The sequence below is a fragment of the Tetrao urogallus genome (assembly GCF_951394365.1).
Source record: "Tetrao urogallus genome assembly, chromosome: 16".
NCBI lineage: Eukaryota > Metazoa > Chordata > Aves > Galliformes > Phasianidae > Tetrao > Tetrao urogallus.
The window spans coordinates 13,331,921-13,355,905 of NC_136829.1; the positions used below are offsets into that span (position 1 = coordinate 13,331,921).

Consider the following 23,985-nt stretch of genomic DNA (forward strand, 5'->3'; position numbering starts at 1 on the left):
GCCTTCAGAGAAGTATGGAGTATTTATAGCCGAGCTATGGAAAACCTCAGAAATGCTTAGGGTTCATCTGTCACTATTCCTACAGTACTGTTACTGAGGAAATTAAGTGGTCGTGTATCTAACATCAACATATTTTTCAGATGCCTTTTTAACCATTCCCCCACTCCAAAGCCCTGAAAACCAGTTCCTAACACTTATTTAACATAAATCCGCCATGATGCCTAAAGACACTGTATGATACAGGCCTTGCCTCCAAAAGATTCATTCCTGTCTCCTTCAGTTACGCTGAAGAATGCACCAAGAAGCCATCCTTCCCTATGCCTGGTTCTTTTAAAAGCCAGTCGTAACTGGAACTTTTGCTGGAATCGCTGCACTTTCTAATGTAAGGTTATGCCAGTTTGTCATCCTGCCAGTCCTGTTTTCTGTCTCAGTCAATGGGGATAAACACTTAGCTCTCCTTTTTCTTTCCCTATTACCACACCCCTTCGTTGTAACTGGTATAGATTACATCAGAAATTCCTTGCTGAGCCAGCTCTGCTAATAATTTTTGTTCTAAATCATACAAAAATCTGTGAAATGTAATCATGCCCATACTTCAGTCCACCACAAATACCTGAAGCTGAAATGAAACTTGCAAAGAGTGATGTGTCTCTTACTTGATCACCCCAGGACTAAGTGAGCAGCCAGATCAATGCTTTACTGTGCGTGCATGAGCCCAAGTCACACGCTGGGGCCACAGACTGGGAATCTGCGATCTGCCAGTCCAGATGGGCCTAAAAATCACTGTCACTGTATGAAACGTCTGGCTCTCAATGAAATTCGCTTGGAGGGGCAGGTTTATAGAGACACTTTCAACACATGTAGGAGAGGAGTAGAAACAGGGTTGTGTGTAACTGTACAGTTGAAAGCAAATTCAATTACAGCTCAGAAAGCTACATTTGCAGCATCTTCAATGAACTCTTTACCTCAGCGAGCACCACGCTGTTTATTTGGCCTCTTCAACACAAGAGTTTATTGACTTCTTCAGACTGATTACTTTTCAGGCCACAGTTTGCAAAAGCAGAAGGTGGCACATGATTGTGAAGATGCTGCTGTCAGGCACGTTGCTAACCTTGCCATGGCCAGCCACCCCGACGGCGTGCGTTGGCAACACCATGATGTGCTGCTGCAGCACACAGTCCCCACCAACACAGACTGTGGTAACCCCATGAACAGGTATTATGAGCAACAGCAGGTTGTTTTCTCCCTTATGGACCTCGGCCCCTGCTTTCAAAAAACTGCTTGCTTATGTCTTACGATGCATTTTTACCTAATTGGAAGGGAGATAAGTAATTAAATTTAATGGAAACCAGGGCTTCAAAAGGAATACATAATTTTTGAAGCCATAATTTCTATTGCTTTTTATTACCTTTACCTATGTTTTATATGGCAAAGGGTCACAGAACAGATGCAGCTGCTAAACTGGGCGGCTTAGCATACAAAGTAAGCTTCTGCAGAGAGCAGGAGCAATTCAGAGGATATGAGTGAATTCACTTCAGAAGGCAAATGAAGTTTTGAGTCATTGCTGAGTCAGGTAAAATTCCAACTTAATACAACACCTCTAAAATACAACCTCTTCTACATGAGGCAACAATAATCAACTAACCAAATCTACTCATAAGAGGAAGGGGAAATTCTGAGTAGAAGTGCAAAAATGAATCATTATTCTGATAATGTTTTTGTTATTATTTTCGCAGATGGTTCTGAAAGCTCTTACAACTCAATTAAGTTACCACAGTCAATAAAAACAAAGAGCAAAACCAGGGCAGATACTTTCCGCCCAGACACGATGGTGATGGGCACATTAGAAATGAGGTAGATTAGATAGATGAACTAGATAGACACATCTAACTGTCCTCCAGTGCACTCATTTGCTTGACAGCCTGGAAAATGCCAACATTCCTGGGATTAAATGAAAATAGAAAACTGCATTTTCACTGTAAAATACACTCAGAACTTCATGACCTCAGTTTCTTCTTGTTAAAATAAACCGGGGCCCAACCAAGTACTTCCAAAGAGGCTCAAAGTACAATACACTGAATGAAACAGTAACTACGACACCACCAACTGAAAGCCCTTACACTGCTACTCTTTAATCCCAGCATATTAGTGGAGTGATACCACTTGCACACACTTCAATACACCCATTTTTCTTGAACTCAACACCATCAAAGTGCTAAATTGCCCATTTTGCACTGCTGCCTTGAAACCATATTCCTTTGCTGCACGATTGCCAATTCCTCTCCCCTTATAGGCCTGTTGAACATTTTTTACTGTGGTACATTTCCCTCCACTTTATTAATCAAAAAATGTAAAAGTAAACAAATGTGTTGCATATAAAAAAATAAACAGCAACAAGAACTGGACTGATCCTCCCCAGAGATTCCTGGCCCAGGTTACAGACGTATTGGCAAGGCTTTTGCTGCAGCGCTCAGAAAAACGCGCACACAATGACACACGGATAGCACCCGTGCTCATGTTCAACAGCTCCATATTTTTTCCCAGCACCAGGGCATGCGAGCAAGTTCGAAGCTAGATGTGGCAGTGTGCATTTGGCAGTCCCCGAGCCGGATCCCACTCTTGCCCCCTCCAGCTCTGACAGAAGTGCTGGCTGCGCCCAGGGAGCTGCGCGACATCGCGGTGCTGTCGGGGAGAACAGAATCCAGCTCCTTGTGACAGTTTTCCCTACACAAAATCACAATCAGCCAAACACATTTGTAATCTACTGCAGCTGGTGTTTCTATAATTGATAGAGATATAAAAGCCCTTTTTGCTAAAGTTGTGCTTTTGTACTTTTTTTTTTTTCTTGGGGGAGTTGTGCGAAAGCAGCTACAAAAAGTGGGCTTTAAATCTCAGATAATGTAGCTCCCTTTAGAATCCCAAGCTTAAAGCAAGTAGTTATGAGTTTTAGAGATGCAAAAAAATGAAGCTAAAAACAAACATTTATTTTACTTGACGTAGCAAAACAGTGGATTAAAAAGTTAAATCAATGCACCGTCTAAACGGTTCCTGCTGTAGCTGCAATTTCAAATGAAATAAGAATGTTATAAAAACTCTTGCATATTAGGCACATTTGGAAATGTCTCCTTGTAACTGTTCTTTAAGTGTTCTGTCTATGAGCACTAACAGGTCACTGCACAGGAAATGCAAAAATATGTTACATTTTAATCAGGGCATATAAAACACTGTCTAGAATGTTACATTGCCCTTGGGAATCTGCAGTAAGTAGGAGAACTTTTACAAAGTCCAGGTCACTCTCCCCATTACATCACTGTTAAAAAATAAAAAATAAAAATTATTAGGTTAAATTATATAGATGTGGTGTATTAGAACTTTCGCAGTTGTAGGATGATGGCTAAGAGATGCTTATTTCCTTGGAGAAACTCATAATCCCCCTCTTGTTCCCCTGCACATACTCTACATATTGAAAACAGTGCATTTTAACTGAACTGAAATGTTTCCAAACAAAAACAATGACAGAAGACAAACATAAAAATGAGACTTCTCGTGCACTTGCTCTACCAACAGATTTCAGCACTTCACCTTAACACACAGACACCAGCTGAAAACCTGCCTGGTTGTACCTCACAGGTGATTAAAAATGAAAGAAGGGATTTTAGCAGAGATGTTTGGGAATGATTAAGGTAAAATGTCCCTAATCCAAACAAGTGGAAACCCAGATGTCAATGTCATAACATTCCCCCAACCCCCATAAATATTTCTCCAAGTGATTTACCTCTGTTTAACCCAAATCACAAGATCATAAAATATCTAATAAGTTCACAGAAACAGCAAAAGAGTGATGTGAGCGTGACTGTTTTCTAGATTAACATTCTTGGCATTTTAGCTATTTCACATACAGAATCTAGGAGGTGACACAAAACAGTGTCCCCAGGACGTCCTGCTCTGCTCCCGGTTCAACGTTTGTCACTGAGTTCCAGATGGAAAGATTCCATCTCTATGAAAAATCTCCCAAGGAGCAACAAACGGAGCAAAATGAAACGCCGTGCCCTGAGTGAGCAGCACCCCGCACGGCCCACTGCCCGCAGGGGAACATGGCGGCTGCCTCCACAGCGGTGCTGCTCAGCCCGCTGCCATTTGCATGCTGCAGCATGAGAGCAGATCTCAAAGTACTAACAGGCCCTTTTTTTTTTTTTTTTTATCTAAACAGATATCTGTGGTTGAAACTCTTGGCATTATTCTTTGTATTTTTCCTCCGAGCTGCTCGCTTTAGTACAACAGCTTTGTAGCTGCCAGCATTTTCCACGCTTAGTTCCAGCCTACCTACGGCGCGCAGCTCCTCCAGGTCCAGCAGCTGGCTCAGCCCCTGTGACAGCACACGGGCAGTGCAAAAAGTGGCTTCTTGCACACAACTGAGGGTGCCCCTGGTGCTGGGACAGCCTTCCTTCCCTCACCCACCACCAACAAGGGCTGTGGAGAAGTAGCAGCGGCCGAGGCCCCATCCAGGCGCCAGCTGACACGCTCGGTGCTGACATTTCCCTTCCTCTGCTTTCGCTGCTCAGACCCATGGCCATCCTGCAGCAGGGAAAGCAATTGTCCTACTTACACGCAGCTAACACATATTTTAAGGCAATGTAATTGAAAAAGGGAAACTGAGAACTGAGCTTGCGTGGTGGAGATGGCACGCTTGGAGAATGCTGTGTCACCTTCTAAAAATTCTTTGGCAACAGCAACTTTTCGACTTTGTAAGTCAGACAAATTTGGGTGGATTTTTTTTTTTCAGGGAAGGCAGAAGATACCTCTGAAAAACGTTCGCATCACTGCCAGAAAGCAGTGGTCCTGCAGCTTTGGAAATAAAACCCTGACATACGCCTTTTGCATTTTTGCCAAACAACATCCTACCCTAAATTTCAGGAAGAACATTTTAATAAAGGAAACACAGATTTTGGCAATGGAAAATGTTACTCTGAACAGCTCAGATCTGGAAACACTAGAACCAGTAGAAATCAAGCTTTTGAACAGAAAAATCCAAACAATCTGGACTACACGTATTGTTGTGCCCATGATATAGATGTTATTGCTGTGCCCGGGGCTATGCAATACTCCCACCATCCATACAACAGTGCTCTCAAGACCTCCATTGGTTTTCTGCTCTTTTCAGCCTCTTCCCTTATTTTCCCCTTTTTGTTATCATGCAGCTGAACTTTTTCCATGTCAAAGGGCTGCCAGGCGGGGGACAGGACGGTGCTGAGCGTTGAGCAGCAATGCTGGCTGCTTGTTCTGCCTCATCCATAGCAAGCTGCCTCAACGATTCAAGCAATCCATCTGGCTAGAGGGATCATCAGACAAAAACAAACAAACAAATCCATAACTCAGATCACAGAAGAGGTCTTGTCTACGTTATATGAGCTGTTTTGTTCTCGTGTGCGAGTTACACAATAATTGGCTAAGCCTACAAAATCCAGGTTGAGTCCCTGATTCAGCCCGAGGGGCTCCCTGGCCTTAGACTTCAGTGCAGACTTAAAAATTGATAGCAACTCCTTTTTAATTATCAACTGCTCATGATACATGTTTTAATGACATGCATTTAATTTCGGTCCGGTTTTAGACATACAACTTACTCACATTCGATATAAATTCCAGGGTTGTGAAATGGGGCCTTGCAATTGTTTTTAAGCGCTTTTTCAAGTTATGAGATACATCTGAAATACAAAATTGAAGGAGTTTGGTAATGTCAGGTGATGTTTTGTTAGCTTTTGACAAGAGAAAATACTTAATACCCTCATTTTTTTCCTGCTCTGAATATTAGTTTAATTGTCACAAATAATTAAATGCTTATGAGTAAAAGACATCTTTAGACATTTTGACAATACGTATTAAGAAATGCTTTAAGGGAAATCTGCACAGATCGGCTTTTATTTGTTATGCTAAACAATGATGCATCCTGATTGCATTTGCTCCTTATTTGTGTGTGCAACAGGAGACGTACTGTGAATGATCTGTAAGGAATAAAATGACAGTATTTGACAGGCTAGGAAATGTCTGGGCAAGGATACAGGATAAGGAAACCTGAAAGGGCATTGTTTGTAGAGGGGCAATGGGACAGAGACACTCCCTTCAATCTAAGGCAATGAAAGGCGCCAACGACTAAATTACAGTTAATAAGAATAAGAAATAAACATAAATTACATACACAAGGCTCAAGTTCAAGGACTTTGGACCACTAAAATATATATCTCTCATTATATCAATTATCAAAGAGAGACAAATTTCCATCCTCAGAATTTGCATATGAACTCTAATAACCTACTACTCAGAAATAGAGGCAAGCATTAATTTCCACATGAAAAGGAGCCATGGGAGAGCTTCCCAAGTCCCCAGCTCCTGGGAAGAAAGCCCTACCTGGTGATTTGGCCATGAATGCTCCGGCCTCTGCAGGAGGGAGAAGCAGGTGGTCTCCCAGGTATGGCAGATTAGCTCTCTATTACCTAAGATTTATTCCGAGTTCTTGTCAATATAATGGCTGAAACAACCGTTCCTGAAGGGTAATACGGCGTGAAAATAAACATAAACAATCCTTAATGAATCCATAGGCTATTACGTGCATCATATTTCTTCTATAGGCAATACATACATCTCCGCTTAGAAACAACAACGCTGCCCTTGATCAAAGCTCAGCAATTCCTGCTCACACAGGAGACGGAACTGGAAGAGGTCTATGGGAACTGCTCAGGGCTAAACGCTCCTCAAAATTCAACCCCTCCTCAGACGCCCACGTAAGGATTTAGACCCTTCACTTTGGAAGCCGGCTTACAAAAATTAGAGCCTCGGAATTTATTATCAGAGATTTCCAACCACCTCTGGTGGTCTGTGTGGAAGAAAACATGCATGTTCTGTTAGACAACAATTAGACTAGGTTTTTCATATTTCTCAGGGCAAGGCATTATATATGAAATACAGAGTTGGACCTCAGACTGACAAAGAAATGTAAAGCAGTGTAAAGGGGGAAAAGTAGCCATAATAAAATTGTCTGGTCCTGAGCCTTATCACTGACCAACAACGCATCCGAGGGTCATTTGGGAAAGTTAAAAACTTACTAAAATTACGCTGACTAAAATGATTCCCCTAGAAAAGATCCCCCCGTTCTGAAGTTCACGGAGCCCGGTCTCCTGCTGGAAGCGCGCTGACAATATTAATGTGATCTAATAGCCAGAGTAGGGAATTAGGACCAAAAGCTGCTTGACCTTGAGCAAATCAACCAAAACCTCCTGCCTTCAATTTACCTTTCTGTGAAACGGGAACAAGATATTCTGCTCCACTGAGGTCGTTCTACAGAGTACACAGCATTGGTGAGGAATCCTTGGAAGGAAGGCGTGAGGAAAGATTACTCCGCTCCCTACCACAGAGCACGCGTGAGCAGCAACCGTGCTGCTAATCAAAAGCGCTACAAAGCTTTTAATTTTTTAACATGTAATGCTACAGATGATCAATATAACTACTTAGCTTCTTTCTCCTTTCACATGTTAATTTAATGCAACTTGTACTGTGCCCATAAATGTTATGACAAGGCTGAAAAACACATAAAAAATTAATTTTGGTACACAAACATACCAGCTAGACTAAGATTCTGTTGTTTCAATACAAAACTACATCACAAAAAAATCTGATTTGGGGTTAGTTTTTTTTTGTCCACTCAGATTGCAGGCACTAAATGAGTTCTTCTATATGTACAAAGAAAACTACAGACTTTACGAATTGAGGTGGTAATTCCCAGTGCAACTTACACAAAATTGTATGGAAAATTCAGAGTAAAGCCTTTCCTTCCTACAGAAAAAAAAAAAAAACAAACCACAACAGGACTTCTGTGCAACTGAAGGTCAGTGATAGAAATAGGTTTGTTGTCTACACATTTCAAACTGCATCAAAGTGCAGATTTTCATCCTGATCTCCTCTTTCACTACATAAATCATTGCAATCAAGGTATTACAGTGAATTTATTTATTTTCATTAGAAACAAGAATTGCGTGCTGTGCTTTTTTCTATAGAAATTCTGCACATAACAGACCAAGTATAACTTCAGCAAAGTTGCTTTGGGAATATTTAACAGCATTTTTTAACTTATGAAAGCAATACTGAATGAGATTTACTACAGTTTAAGATAAGCGGGTCTTAATTTTATATGAACAAAGAGACTTAAAAAGGAACCAGAAAGAGTTCTGACAACACTGTGGAATATCAGGCCTTGCGCAGAATTGGCCCTGTTCTCTCCTGCGTGCATACAAACAAATACAAGAGGCTTTTCAATTAGATGAGCCTTTTGAGAGGGATGCAGGAAGAGCCAGAGAGCTCCTTAAAACTTTATTGCTTTTGTCTTTGTCAGGTTGGGATGCATACTAAAAATGACCTGTTCTTTCCATGACATGCAAGATTTCCTTTCTAATTTGACCTCCTCATTTTATTGGTTTCCCAGAATGGGAGTGGGGATGCTGATCTGGATCGGTTTTCCCCAAATACTCAGTAGATTTGTTTTTCTATAGCTGTCTGGAGCTAAGGATGCTTCCCATGGTCTCTTCAGCATAGTAACTTTAATGAGCCTCGGTATCATTAGACAATACAGTTTACAGAACAGAAGGAAAAAAGACACAGAAAGGAATAAGATAGAGCTATAATAGATACAAGCTGTGGAGATGAAAGAAAGAAGTCAGCATCTCATTTGCATTAATACAATAAAAATACAGCATTAATGTTGCTAGTTGTAAATTTTTTTTTTCAATAAAGTTGAGCCTGATTATATCTGAAAAAAAAAAAAAAAAAAGACAGGCTGTGCATTTCTCACAGGTCTTGCAAGGGTTTCGGCTTTAGAGGAGAGCTACTGGCTATTAACTTCCTACATTTAATTGCCACTAAACACAATCTCTGTGAAACCTCATGTGAAAGCCACTCCTCAAGAACCAATGGTCTGATCCTCCAAAGCCCAAGCTGCTTTGTTTACAGCAACAAATTCAGAGTCACTCTTCACATAACTCCACTCCATCATTATGTTGTGCGCTTTGTTTACTGGTATTATGTGTGCATACATATGAAATTATATACACATGCACATACTGCACAGTTCATCCTGAGAATCAGAGAAATGCAATATTACCAGCTTTGTTTATTCAAAAATCACGAATCACACCCTCAGAAATCATGAGACTAGCTGAAAATTATGAGATGCTAAAAAGAATCGCTGTGAGAATCACGGTATTCCTGTTCTGGCACAAGAACCTTTAGGCTGTGTGCTTTCAGTCTCCCTACTTCCCCATAGCAAGGGGTTTTAAATAAAATTTTCTTTTAAAATACGTATTTGGCACTTGGATAATCACGAGACTCCAGGAGCTGCAGGTTCAAAGAAAACATGCGCTAACAAAGGGCTTCCAGTGGACACAACTCCCAGCATCGCAGCCATTTCAGCGTTTTAAGATACTGGTGGGATACTCAAAACCTGCTCTGAACTACTGCGCTGTACTGCACTGTACCGGCTTGAATCAGAGAGAAGGTTCCACTCCCAGGCAGGCACGTACCTATCCTTTCTGCAGGGCAGGGATCTATTTCCTATACATTTAGGACCGCAGTTCTATTTAGGTGCAGCGTTTAACCAGTAACTGGAACAATCTGGTGCTGCACCTTATGAAATACGGATTTTTCACAATTTAATCCTGTCATTTTGTAACTATTGTTATGAGTTCATTTTTCCTAGGGCAAAGGGGAAAAACAGTTCTTTTTGGGAAACAAAGATTCTCTTCATTTTCCTAAATGAAACACTTAATGCAACACTTAGATCATAAGACCAGTTTTTCCACTTTTTGCCTGAAAAATCTCACCAGCCAACGAATGAAAAGCCAGCAGTTAGAGAGAGATGTGTAAATCTAATGGGAAACAGCATGCTTCTGTGATGCGTTTCTCCTGAAACCTTACAAAATACACTATTCACTGTCAAGGCATTTCAGGGTTGCAAAAGCTGTTATTATAACATGGCGAAAACGACTCGGCGCCAAGATCCAGCAGCCTCGAGTGAGAGGTCACCTTAATGAGGAAGAACTGATTTTGATGGCTAAAACTACACGGAACTTTTACACTTCCCCTTCACAGAACCCTTTTCGCGCTTCTACCTGAGAGCTGCTGCCCATGTGCACAATGCAACCAGCACATTAGAAAAAGGACTCTTTAAAAGACTGTATCATCTACTGGTACCAAGAAACTGTTCAATAATTAACACAGAGAGTGGAAATGTGTTTGAGAAGTGAAGTTAGCCAAGCAAGTAAAACATGTCAGTCGCACAGGCACTAGAAAAGAGCAGCGTGCAACCCTCAGTAACACAAGTTACAGCCAGAACTCTTCCCCAGATTTTAAAGGCAGGTTATGCTTTAAAGCTGGGTAGCAGAATCTGGTCCCTCTTCAGATGCAAAATACTGCTAGAAAAATACTTAATTTCATAGCTTAGCAGCCCAGCCTGACAGAGACAGTCTTTACACAAACCTGAAGCAAAGTGCTGAGTAAGAGATGCAGAACTGGACCCACTCTCATGTAAATTATTGTAATTAAATAGGTAATGAAAAACCACTGCTCTTGCACGAATGAAATGTGAGACTTCAGCTAAGAGTGTAATGTGTTTCCAATTGACTCCTATATCAGATTCAGAGACAGATGAAAATGTCTCTCTGCTTGCATGAGCACGCTTTGGAGGTACAACTTCACAAATATTTTCATTTTGGAGAGAAGAAGGATAAACAAAGGGTTATCTTAGCTGTAAAGTCAGTAGGATATTCTTTTTTTAAGGCATAATATGGCATGCACATGTCTCAACCTAAGAGGCATTAAATAGAATTTGAATCATTTTACTTTGCATTTGCTAATAATACATCACCCAGTAGATGAACCAGGCCTTATTCTCCACTCCATGAGCTGACACGGTATTTTTTTCTTATGTTTGAGCTCTTAAGATCTGCACAATAGCTTAACACAATAAGTGTTTAGCCTCTGGTTCCAACTGTAATTGATAGAGTACGGTTCCATTCCCTCTGCTGCTGCTAAGTTGGGAACTGCAGCCACAGCAACTGACAGCTTTTTTTTTTCCCCCGTGAGTCTGGAGTTGCTCTCTGGGAGTGATGTCCTCATCGGGACGTGGAGGGAAATGGGAACGGCTCACCCCGGCACCGGGCCGTGCAGGAGCTCCAGGGACCTCTTCTAGGGGAAACAGTTGCTGCAGGTGGGTGCTGCTGATGGGAGAGAAATGCAGGGGAGAAAGCTCTGGGAGGAAATGGCAAAATCCTGCAGCCTGAAGAAAACGGGCTTTTCGAGTAGAGAGCACAGAGGAGGGAGAGAATTTGCTGAACAGAATTTCTAACAATGAGCGTATTTGTAAAAGTGCTGTAAGATTCTGTCATTTACTGATGGAAACTCCTGGTAAGTCCCAGTCTTTATATAGTGATAATACACTGTGCTTCGAGACGCGAGATTCAAGCTGAAATAAGGAAACAGCTGAATTGAACACGACTGCAAATTGTCCCATTCGGGCCTGAGTTCTGACATGGGAGAATCACACTGTGGGTTTGGGCTTAGCAGCCTGAGTCCAGACTTCAGTGCAGATGGCGACTAATTTTGGTGGCTCTTCACTTTCAAAAGTGCCTATTTTGGTACATATTTAATTAACCAAGTTCTAAAGCCTTCTCTTGTTTGTGAACACCTTGGCTTTTTTGTCATCTCTCAGCATGGCGATGTGCACAGTAACTGAAAGGTTCTGGGGCATGAGCTATTTAGGTGGTTTTGATGCGGACTTGTTTTTCTGGAGAATGCTTAAACAAAGCACTGCTGCCATTTCTACAGTTTCATTCAGTGCTGCCTGCATGGAAACTATTTCTATTCCCGTATAATAAAGGATACAGATAATGCCTGAAAAGCCACAACGCTCTCAGTTATTAATACATGTACGTACTGCTTCCTTTCATCACAGAAATGCATACGGCAGACCTAGCTGGCCACCTACTTTGCTCTCTAAAGAAGCAGAATTTCGCTTTCTAAATACGTTTCTGTTTTAAATAACCTTTACTACTGAAGTGCAGACTGCAGCTCCAACGTACTGACTGCTACCCATCTTCTGTTTGCCACTATCTGGGGACTTCTCCAAAACAAGACTGCCTTATTCTACTGCACCAATAAACAAAATGAATGCGGCTGCTATCTGTTCCTGCTGTACTTTTCAAGGGCTTTGGTTCCTAGATAGCCTATTGGAGCTGGGAGAGAAAGAAAAGAAGACAAAATTGCACTCAGAAAAGGCGTTAAGTCTGGATTCGTCTTTCAGGCTTTAAAAAAGCAAACTAGCAATTCATGATCACAAAATAAAATATGCACATTTAAACAGGCTGCAGGGGAAAGTAGAGTTTAATCCAGTGAAATTGTGTTTGAAAGCTATTTCATACCCCTAGGAATAAAATCTGAATAGCAATTTTGCTTTGCTCCCACCTTTTTTCCACCCTTCTGTTAATATATTACCATTTGTTACGGAATCGTTACAAGAGTTCTGCCCCAGAGGTGGCTGCGTCGTGCGGAAGGACGAAGCGCTTTCCGGGCCTGGGTCTCCTCGTACTCCCAGGGGCAGACAGCGCTCATCGCAGCCGCACTGATGCGAGCAAAGCTATTTCTGCTCTGTACCTGAGCGGGAGAAGAACTGGGCCCGCAGTCTGCACAGCCCTTGTGAGTCGTTTGGAGGAAGGCGACAGCACAAACAGGTCCTTACTGTACACAGAAGTATGATACTAACGCAGCCACAGGCACAACGAGCTCCAAAAACCTGCTTTAAGAACTACTGAAATGGAGATGACGATAAAAAGAGGGACGGCTCAGAGCAGATGCGGCCCTGGAAAGATCAAAATGCATTCAACGTAATTCTGGCATTGCTGTGCGATGAGTTATCTCTAAAAGTATAATTTGAGATCAAAAATCCCCATCGTCAAACATAAATAGGGCCCCGTTTATCCAATTACGCTACCTTGTTTCATTACAATGCTCTGTAATATATTTCTTAGGAATACAAGGCTTAACATTAATAATAGAACAGGACAAAATTGCCATGTATATTTCTCTAGATAGATTTTCATCTAGCAGCAGGACTTCACTTCTGATTCACTCGCTGGTTCTCTCTAACCTTTACATTATTCATTAATCAAACTAGAAACCTGCTTTCAAAGTCAGTGCATGGTAGTAATTATTTACAGTTGTGCATAGTATTTAATTTTAAGCAATGACAAAAGCAGGCACGTCCAGAATCATAAGGCTTATCATTTTTCTTCCGGTGGAGGTGAACTATCTGAGGGAGCCAAAAGTTGCAAACTTCTCTTCAATATCTCTGCTGCCATCAAGACAAAATGCAGTGCAACTGATACATTTGAACTTGTACAAGAGAAAATAAATAGAGCGAAATTAAGTAATATATAATGTATTAACTCCTCTAAATAAAAGGAATAAAGAGATTTGCTATCAGCCTTGATGAGAGATTCGTTTCTTATTGCACAGTCTGTCTACTGTCACTTTGAGGTACTTTGCAATCTGCAAAACAGAACCTCAGTGCTATCCTGAAAATGAAAGTCAGTTTTAAGAACTACACACAAGAGGCATGTCTGCACTTTGGAAGCCCCCCCGCCCCCCACAAACACAACTTCAAAGCAGGAGAACTATTGCAAATGCACAAACCGACTTCAAATCAGTTATGCTGAATGAAACCGGACTGCTTTTGCAGCGCTTTGCTCACCTGAAACAACATTGCTCTGAGGACAAACAGAATCACAGGCATGCACTGTGGAAGACCAAGGCACGCTTCAAAATGAGAATAAAGACGGAGAGACACAGCTGTGGCCATTCGGATTTCTACCTCCTCACTATGGCTGGCAACATACTGTAATGTTCTGGATAGGAATATTCCTTGCTGTATTCTCAGCGGGGAAATCCTGGGAAACAACAGGATGGGCTTTGCTCACAAGAATTTACTTATTCTGCAGCCTATGTTTCTAAAAAAGAACAGGATGCCCCTGCTACAGGAAGATACTACACACGTTGCAAGCGAAGATTCTACTTTGAAAATAAAATAAAATGAAGCCTCGTACTCCTGACAGAAAGAAAAAAGGAGCAATTCTAGCACTGTCACTGTGATGATCAGCATCCATGAAAAAATAGCTATTTATCCTGCAAGTTGAACACGTTAATGCCTTATTCAGATATAACCTCTTTGTGAATAAAACAATAATAGCAACTCGTCAGAGAGTTCTTCTGAATATATATATAAATACATATCCGTGCTGAGCTTGACTATCATTTACAATGGCAGGGATTGCTGCTTGCCAGGCTGGCAGCCTGCGTGGGTGCATCACTGCTCATGTCCCAAAGGCTCTCCCTGCATGCCATTGTCCTACACCCATATGAATAGGGCAAAACACTTAAGTTCGTCAAAGTTGTGCACCTCCCAATTTCTCGAAAAGAACATTTGCCTCTGAATGTATCCCAAGCACTACTTTGCAAAGTTTATTCGAGCCACTAAAGTTGCCCATGCATTTTGTCCCATGGATAATACGACAACATGAAAATATTCAGAGTAGAAAAATTAATAGGCCTTTTTGAAAGTGCAAACATGAAATATTAGTTTTCTTTGGAGAACTAATCTGACAAAGGACCCACAGAAAAAAAAAGGGGGAGAAAAACCCGCCTACATTAAAAGCCAAACAAGATAATAATTGTGCATGTCTGGCTAAGAGAATCTAGAGGGCAAGCCTTACGTCATTGGCACTTGGGTTACCATGGTGAGTGATTTATTGATATATATCAAGAATGAATAGATCAAAGGCAGCAAGATGACAGGTGATCAATCAAATGTCAAATCAAAGCTGGCAATCAACTGGAAAGCTGATTTTTCAGTGGGTGGGTCTGGCAGAAGAAAAATGAACTTCCATATTGCGCTTCCCAGAAACAAAACCCCATCAGACTATTAAAAAAAAATAAAAAGCAATTAAGCAGCCTGGAAGAGAACTCTTTGAAAAGATTTACTATACGGGCCCACTCATCTGCCTCTTTTTCTTGGCCCCCAAAAGAAAAAGAACATCCTACAAATGACAAAACAGAACGCTTCCAAAGTTGCAAACTATTTCCTCCTCTAAGATAAATAAATTAATAAATAATCATTAAAAAAAAAAAAAGAAGAAGAACGATCACAAAAGCACTTGGCGCGTGCAAATGCACCAACTCAGATACAAAACAAAAGAAGAATTTGATTGGAAAATGCGGCTCGTCTTCTAGCAGTCACAACGCTTCGCTTTATTTCCTGTTGCAATTTTCACCACCGCTGATCAAAGGCTGAACTTCCCCGCCGGGTTCAGCGCCGCAGCCCCTGCGCCGTTTCAGGCACACGCAGCGCTCGGGCAGCGCCGCGCAGCCCCGCAACGGGAGCCTCAGCGCCCCGAGCCGCTCCGCCACGCGCGTTTGGGAAACAAAACCGCCGCGGGGTAAAGAACGACCGAAAAAAATTAAATAAATAAAATAATCATAATAAGGAAATAAAGCCTGAAGCGGGGAGCAAAGTGGAGGCTGCTCCCGGGCGGGGAAAGGGGCTGGGGGAGAAGGGGAGAGAGCGGAGGAAAGTTGGGGGGAAGTTTGGCCGGGGCGGGCGCGGGGCGGCGGGAAGGGGTCGGGGCCGGAGAGCCGCGGGCAGGGCCGCGGGCACGGAGCGGCACGGGGAGTTCCGGGCACAGAGAGGGGGAGGGCGAGAAATAAACCCGGCTCCGGGCCGGCAAGGCGAGGGTGACCCTCGGTAATAATAAAGATGGGGGGAAGGATCGAGAGGAGCGGAGAGGCAGCGCTGTGTAAGGGGATGGCTTCTCCTTACCTGCAGCCCGTTTGGGTGCTTGCTGTTTCCTCCTTGGCATCGCTCTACTTTCTCCAATCTCACTTCTGTCCCCAGATCCGGGAGCCCTGAGCCGCTCCGGAGCCGTGTTCGTGCGCCTCAGCCGCGGCCCCGGCACCCTCAGCCCCGGCCCCCCCGGCTGCGCTCACAGGAACCTGTTTGCCTTTATTTTATTTCAGAGATCTACGTTTCTCTCTCTCTCTCTCTCTCTCTCTCTCCTTTTTTTTTTTTTTTTTTTTTTTGGCTTTTTTTTTTTTTTTTTTTTTTTTTTTTAACTGTTGCAACACTTGCTTTGCTTTGATTCGAACATCCAAGCTCAGGAGCAAATGAAAGGCGCCCACAGTACCAGAGAGCGAGAATAAATAAATAACAAAATAGATATGTATATATTAGAAAGGCGGCTCTGGGAATGCTGCGGGGCTGCCGGGCTGCTTCCTCCCTCTCCTCCCTCTCCTCCTCCTCCTCCTCCGCGCCGCGCGGATGGCGGAGCGCTGCCCGGCGGTGCGCGGCGTGTGCGTGCGCGCGGAGCGCTGCAGGTTCGGTGCTGTCAGATGCCAGGCAGTGAGTGATATGGGAGAGGACAGGGAGGCTTCGGAGGGAAGGAAATCTGCTGTTCGCACACACACGCGCGCACACACACACACACACTCGCACACACGCACACACACACACACATACAGGCAGGGCGAGGCGATGCCAGCAAACATCGATCCGCTGAGCAAACTGCACATTAACAAACTCCTCCTCCGCGCCCTGATGACAGGAGGAAATTTACTCCGCGCAGTTTATTAAAGAGACAGCGCGCGCCGCCGCCGGGCCCGCAGCACCTGGGGCGCGCGGCGCCGACGCCCCCCCCCGCCCCGCGCGCGCGCCCCCCCCTCCCACGAGCGCGCGCCCCCCTCGCCCCACGCGCGAGCCCCGGTGCCACGCGCGCCCCGCGCGGAGCCTCCTGGGGAGGGCGCTGCGGGGCGGCCCCGGGGCTCCTTTCCTCGCGCTCCCTCGCGGCCGTCCCGCGCTCAACGCAAACTCGGGTGAAGTTGAGGTCGCTCCCCAGCCCCCCTCGGGGTCCGTTCGTGCCGGACAACCCGCGGCATCGCGGCCGAGCGCAGGGTGGGAGTGCAGTGTGGCGTCTGCCGTCCCAAGGCGCCCCGCACCCGCCGCTGAGGAGGTGCGACCCCGCGCCGTGCCGCCGAACCGCCCTCATCCCGCGCGGAGCCCGGCGGGCGCACGGCAGGTGGGATCCCGCGCCGGCCTGGGGATCGCCGCCCCGTCCTTCTGTCTCCGCGGCCGCCGACAGCGCCTCGAGGTTGGAAAAGGGAGTGGGGTTCGATTCTGTGCCTTCCGTTCCCGTTGGTAAAGAATTTATTTCTTTTTTCGAAGTGGATTTTGCAAATATTCCACAGCCGAGCCCCAGAGTTTGTAACAGAACGGAGTTCCTTGGTGCTCTTGTTGCTGTCTCGCCATTTGTGTGTTTCTAATGGGATGAGTGGGAACCATCTGCATCCCGCTCAAACAGCGCGCCAGGCCCAGCTCTGCATCACCGCCGTGTGCCCCACAGCTCCGCTGAGGAGGGGGTTTCCATGGAAGACCCCGCAGTGACCTTTCGGTTTGGCAGCCTGATAGGAGGCTGTGTGTGTGAAAGCATCCACGTAGGTGATTTCACTTAAATTATTTCATAGCCTTCCCCAACCGAACACTAGCAATTTTTATAAGCAATCTAAAAGTATTTATTGGTGCAAGCAGATGCTTAGTTTTGAAAGATAAAATAGGATAACGGTACCATAAAATACTCATTTTTGCTCTTCTGCCGTGCATAACTCACTCCGAAGCAAGCAGCTCTGCTCGAAGCACTCAGCACTGCTTGGCCCCCTCGCAGCCCCACGCTGTGAAATCCCACCAGTGTGCACCTGGGGTTCTGTGCTGCCCGCTCCAGCCGTGCAGCTCAGCAGGGCCAGCGCTGGGGCAGTGCTGCTGTGAGGCCAAGAGGGGACGGTGCCTGATGCCAGTGTGGCGCTGGGCCTGGAGCACAGTGACCAACCGGGATTTCCTTCTTGCATTTCACCCAGCCGGGTTTGTGATTCAGTGATTCCGTGTCTGTCTTGGTGCCCAGGTCAGAAGATTGAAGGTACTTCCAGTGGGGGTTGCATTCTTTCTGTCTCCCTCTCTCCTCTGGTTGCGTGGAACAGTACTGCACCTCTGGTTGGGGTAGTTTGATTATTAGTAGGTAATTATGAGGAATTGTATATTACTGTGAGGAGCTGTGTATGAAAAGCCCTTGTAAGATGGTTTTATTGCCAGTGTGATGTGTTGAGATGCTGCCAGGCGTCATGGGGCGGGGGGATTGAGCTTATCTCTGGTGTGAACCTTTCCACCTGGGTCTGCTGCTCTGCACAGGGAGGACGGCCACGACCCACAGATGGAGCAGAGCAGGGCTCCAGTGCAGCCTGGGATCGTCAAGGAGCTGCTATTGTTCTCCCAGCCATGGCTGGAATCCAAATGCTCCACGCTGGGCATGGTATTTGTATCAGTGGCGTTTTCAGTCTCAACATGCAAGATGAGAAAGTCACTGTTTTAAATGGTTACTCCTTTGGGAAGGGGAAATTGAGAAGATGGACTTCTAGCAGAGCACTAGTGAGATGGCACCCTATCCACAGTGATAAATGGGAGCATTAACAAGGCTTGGTTGAGAGGAACCCTACAGATTTATGGCTTCCTGTCTCCACCAGCAGATGCCATTATGGCTGACAGAACAGAATGCCTTTCAAGAGGGAACTGGGATGGGATTATGAAGAAGGGGAAAAAAAAAGCCAGCAGAATCTGGTGTCCATTTTTATCCACTGGTCAGAATCTGCCGATAGCTTTGAATAGAGCTGAGACTGTACAGCAATTGTGTGCTCCCTCCTCCTGTTATTTATAACTACGTTGGTGAAGGTCATTTAGCATCTCTTTTAGCACAGGAAGAACCCATAATATTTACTGAAAGCATTTTTGCACTCTTGAAAATTAGGGATGATAAAATGAAGTGATAGCACTGGAGGCTTCCTTGGCTTATCCAATGGAATAATCCCGATGGGTGTTTAATGTTTACTTTGGAAATGTAGCAAATGATTCTGAAGCTGTATTGAATTTTATCTATTTTTATTACATAGCAGAATAATATTTCCCTTTCCTGACAAAATGTTATGACCAGTAATAGCAATGGCAGTTATGCATGTTCAAAAAAGAGTAATCAAATCTCATGCTTCAGGGCACGAGCTGAGCTCCCCGCCGGGATCGGGACGATGTTCTCCCCCCCACCTTCACTGCTGTGCAGTCAGCTAGGTGCATTTTCAGAGCATTTCCAATGTCTTGGTTAGGTGCAAGTTACATGGAACAGAAGCGTGGTCTGGGACAGTGAAAAATCTCCATCGCTGTGGCTCTGGGGTATTTCTGGTCTGATTTTTCAAAATAACGCATGTGATTTGGTGTGCATTACAGGAAAGTTTGCAGGCATTTCCACTTGCAATAGAGGGTCAAATGTGCTGTGTGTATTTGATTTCCCATCGTGAGCAGTCACGGAGACCTCAGCTGTTCACCTCAAGTCCCTCATCTTACCCTGTGTTGCCTGTCCTTCTATAGCTGCAATGCTGGTAATTAAATGTGGTTCATTTTCCTGGAATTCACTGATATGTAGGTACAGCATTCATCTGGAATGGCATTTACCTTGGATCTTACGGCCTCCTCCACTCTTACTGCTTGAGATAAACAGAGAAAGGATAAATAAACAAATAAAGATAGGTAATTCTGGCAAGTTCTGCCAAGAAAGAATCATCAACAACTTCAATATTTACTTCCTTCTTCTTGAAAACTATTCCCCTTAAATAAATAGATAGATAGATAGACAGACAGACAGACAGATAGATAGATAGATAGACAGATAAATAGGGGAGTGTGGTTTTGCAAGGATGCTCAGAGAACCAAGCTTGGCAGGCAGACTGGAGCTGCCTTGCAGGACGCAGAGTGCTGTGGTCATTTTTCTGTGCAGGCCGTGCCCAGCAGTGGGGCTGGCTGTGCTCCGTTCCCTGTGAGGCACCTCCGCAGTGCACATTTAACCATCCTTCTGGGCACTCTGTTGTCATGCTCTTACTGTTTGAAATTTCTCTTAGTGATGAATGCATTTTGGAAATATATTTCTTCCTTTTTTTTTTTTTTCAGTGCTCATGAATGAAATAGAGAACAGTGTATTTCCTTCCTCTTTTCAGCAATTTCTGCTGTATTTGACAACTTATTACATCTACCCACTGGTAACCCCGACTTCTCCCTTCATTCTGTGTAGGTCGTGGCTTCTGGACCTGGCACTGCTTTCATTGTCCTGTGGCTGGACAGCATATGTTTGGGAGCGCAGCGCCAAAAACTGGATGCTTTATTGTGTCTGAAATCTTCCCAGCACCAAGTGGGATTACTTCACATGTCTAACATATGACACTCCTGTTTATACGTCCCAGTTTGACATCTGCCCTTTTTGCAACAGCATGACACTGTTGACTCATGTACTGCTTCTGATTCACTGTAACCCCAGATGCTTTCTTGCAGAAATGCTTTGTAATCAGTTGTCCCCATCCTATATTTGAACAGCTGATTATGCATCAGTGACAACTTTGCACTGATTCATCTTGAATTGCATCCTATTTTTTCAGACTATTTCTGCAATTTGTCAGGATCATTCTGTATTACAATGCTGTCTTCAAAGGCTGTTGCCATTCCCCCTAGCAAGGTACCATCTGCAGATATCATGCAAAACATTCTCCGTTCCACCTTCTTAGAAGAACAGTAATAAAGATATTGAATATTGTTGGGCCCAGAATCCCCTCCAGACATTATTCTATGCCCACAGTGTAGGTGGTACCTCATGTAGGTGTAGTTTCGGAGGTCTTTCCCAGGCCCTAAAGTAATGTCACCTGAAGATGTTCCTCAGTTCACTTGTGAGTCTGTTAGATGAGATGGTGGCAGAAGCTTATGGAAGTCAAGATAGATGACTTCTCTATCTGCATGGTCTGTCATGCTGTCACGGAATAAGTTTTGACATAATGTAACCTGAATAAATCCATGGTGGCCATCTCCAAAAACCTCATTCTATGTCCCATGCTTTGCTCAGGTGTTTCTGCACGAACAGATGATCAGATGATGCAACTCCTGCCCTCCCATCTGAGACAGGCACCGTTTGCAAGCAACCTCTGATGTGCCAGACCTCAGGGGTGGTCACTGGCATCTTGAAGTTGCTGTAAGGTGAGCGTAATGGCCTGACCTTCACTGTGTGCTTCCCAAGGGCTCTTGAAACTCTTCTTCGTACTGCAGTCAGAGCTCTCACTCCTCTGACACTGGTCTTGATTATTTTTGCAATCTGATCACAGCTGATTCCCGTGGAGAAGATGAAAGTAAAAAAGGCTTTCTTAGGGTGATCTGTCAAAAGCTTTCTCTCTTTGCTGAGTGACAGATGTAATCTTTCCTAGGCCTTTTTTCTACTTACAGAAGGCACTTATCAAACACTTTATTCTTATTATATTCCTTTCTAGTTGTATCTCATTTTGTGACTTTATATTTTTTCTTTGCATCTTCGTGGTCACTGTTAGAACTGTTTCCTGCCTGTTTTTCACATTGAGATAAATACCAATTTGTTTATAGAATTACGGTGTTGGTTTCTGTTGGGTTTGCTTTTGTTTCCATAAATACTCCTCATCATGCTGTACAGCAGGCTTTTTGCCTGCAGAGGGGTGGGACAGCAGCACTGGGGTAAAATCTGTTTTCCCCTCTTCCAGCAGTTCTCTGCACACAGCTCTGGTAGCCCAGCTTGGAGCGGTGGTAGGGCAGGATACATTTCCTCTTCCTGGGATGAAATCCTGATATTGCAAATAATTTATGCTTGGAGTAACAGCAGGCAGCATTTCCAGAGCCCCCGGCCTTCTAATCTTCGACAAAAGGATTCACCTCTGGGCTGCAAAAAAAAAAAAAGAAGACATTTGAGTTTGAACTCCCATCAACTGTGAAAAAAGAATCCTTTGTGGCCGAGTGACGCGAACGTAAAGCGGCGCGAAGGTTTGCACAGCTCAGGCTGCAGCTACCTTCAGCCACATCTGTGGTTCATCTTCCATCACAATGTCATCAGCTGAAATATCACATAAGATCTCATTCAGAGCTGTACATAAAGGCTCACCGTGCATTTTTTAACTATGACATCCTATTTCCAGAATTTATAATTCAGTCTTGCAAACCTGCTGCAGACTGGAACAGCCTGGAAGCTCTCGTTTTAGGAACTGAATTTTCCTTCTTTAAATCACAACAAATCTCCAGTTTAAAGAAAAGCAGAAATAAACACATCGCTTTTTCTGAAATAAGCACAGCAACACTGCAATGCCACTTCCCAGTCAAGCCAGCAAAGCCAGCTATTTGAATAAGGGTTTGATCTAAGACTTCTTCGTTCTGCAGTAGAGAAACTTTGCATTTTCTTCAGTGGATTTTGAATGGAGCCCTGGCTCAGCAGGCATGCAGGACCACTGCATTTATTCCCTTTTCTATAAATATACCAACATCCCTAGTTTTAAAAAAAAACCACAATCCAATATATCTGGGCAGCAAATGGACTGCAGTCTCAGAAGAGTTCTTGGATAAAGGTATTTTTTAAAAAAAGAGGAATGAGAACTGACATTTTGGGGGTGAAAATGCAGCAGTGGAAGAATGCACTGTTCTGTTAAAACTTTCTTCCTAGAACATCTTATTTTACTGAAAAAAAAAGAGGGTTTAAATAGATCTTTAAAATGTTCCGTGAGTGTTGAAATCATAAAACAGGGATGTTTTACACTGTGTTGCAAGCACTGCTGAACAGCTCGCTGCATAGAAAGCAAAGTACAACTTTGAAGATGGCATCAGGATTTGTGGGATTTTTTGCCACTTTCCCAGCAAATAATGAAAGAACAAAAAATCACCACCACCACCACCAACAACAACAAAGCACAAAAAGCAACCAAAAATATTCAGAACAAAAGCAAACAAACAAGAACCAAATAGCTGTGCACTTCTGTAATAGGGAAGGAGGAATAAGAGCATTTCCTGCACAGAGCTGGTGGGACGTGGAGAGCAGGAACTTGGTGGAAGAGCCTGTGGGCGTTCTGGAGCATCTGTCCTGCTGTGCTTCTACTTGTCAGACATCTGTCAGACACGCAGTGTTTCGAGAGCAGCCCAAAGGAGGCACAATGAGATGGAAGATGCAGTTTTCTCTGGGCGAGTAGAACATCGCCAGCCCTTGAAATGGACAAAGGGACAGGGGAGGCCGGGTCCTTGCAGGTGGGAGAAAGTACGTGAGGTTCTCTACGCCGTGCTTCTGTCTTGCTTTTAAAGACAGTCACCATCCAAATAAAGACAGCAGGTAAATTGGGGGAAATACAGAGTTGACAAAAACCAGTAAACAGGAAACGTTGAATTGGGTTGGAAGCCATTTGCCTCGAGTAGAAAGCGAGGTGAAGGCACAGATGTTTGGGATTAAGATTGCTTTAAAAAATGGCTATAGCAGTGTCAATGTGACAAAATATGCAAATGCTCCTATCTGTCTGGATAATTTAATTATAAAGCACCCAATCACCATGGTATTGGAATGAATGCTTTCCATTATGCCGTAATGAATTGTTTGTGCAGTGTAAGCCTATTCGTTCCTTTATTGGTATGCTTATTTTTTATTATTATTTATAGTTAGGGAAGAAAATTATGCTGGCAATTGAAATAATTGATGTATCTGATATTTTAGGGGCTAAAATAATACTGGTGCATTCTAAAGCATCTAGTGTTCTGTCTGTGATAAGGGCTGGGGAAGAGCAGATCTGCTAAATACTTCAGGAACCTGTAATTCTGCACATGGCCCCTCGTCACAAACTGCATCGCCTGCTGAGCCACGCCGGGATTTCTCTTCACATCAGGAGAAGATGAATGCATCATTGCAGTTTACACATCCCCAGCACATTTGTTTAATGAATAGCACAGAGAAAGTTTAACTGAAATGCTAAAGCCAGCAAAAGGGACAAAATATCCAATGG

General features: G+C 43.9%; 1 protein-coding gene across 1 annotated transcript in view; it reads right to left on the reverse strand.

Annotated features, from left to right (window-relative positions):
• The window catches only part of TSHZ2 (teashirt zinc finger homeobox 2), a gene marked incomplete at both ends in the record, with an annotated part of 131,139 nt that extends 115,192 nt beyond the window's left edge, over nucleotides 1-15,947 (reverse strand). The window contains one exon of the mRNA XM_079543554.1: nucleotides 15,908-15,947. Within this exon, the coding sequence (XP_079399680.1) occupies nucleotides 15,908-15,947 (40 nt within the window). The remainder of the gene's footprint in view (nucleotides 1-15,907) is intronic.
• Nucleotides 15,948-23,985: the final 8,038 nt, after the last annotated feature.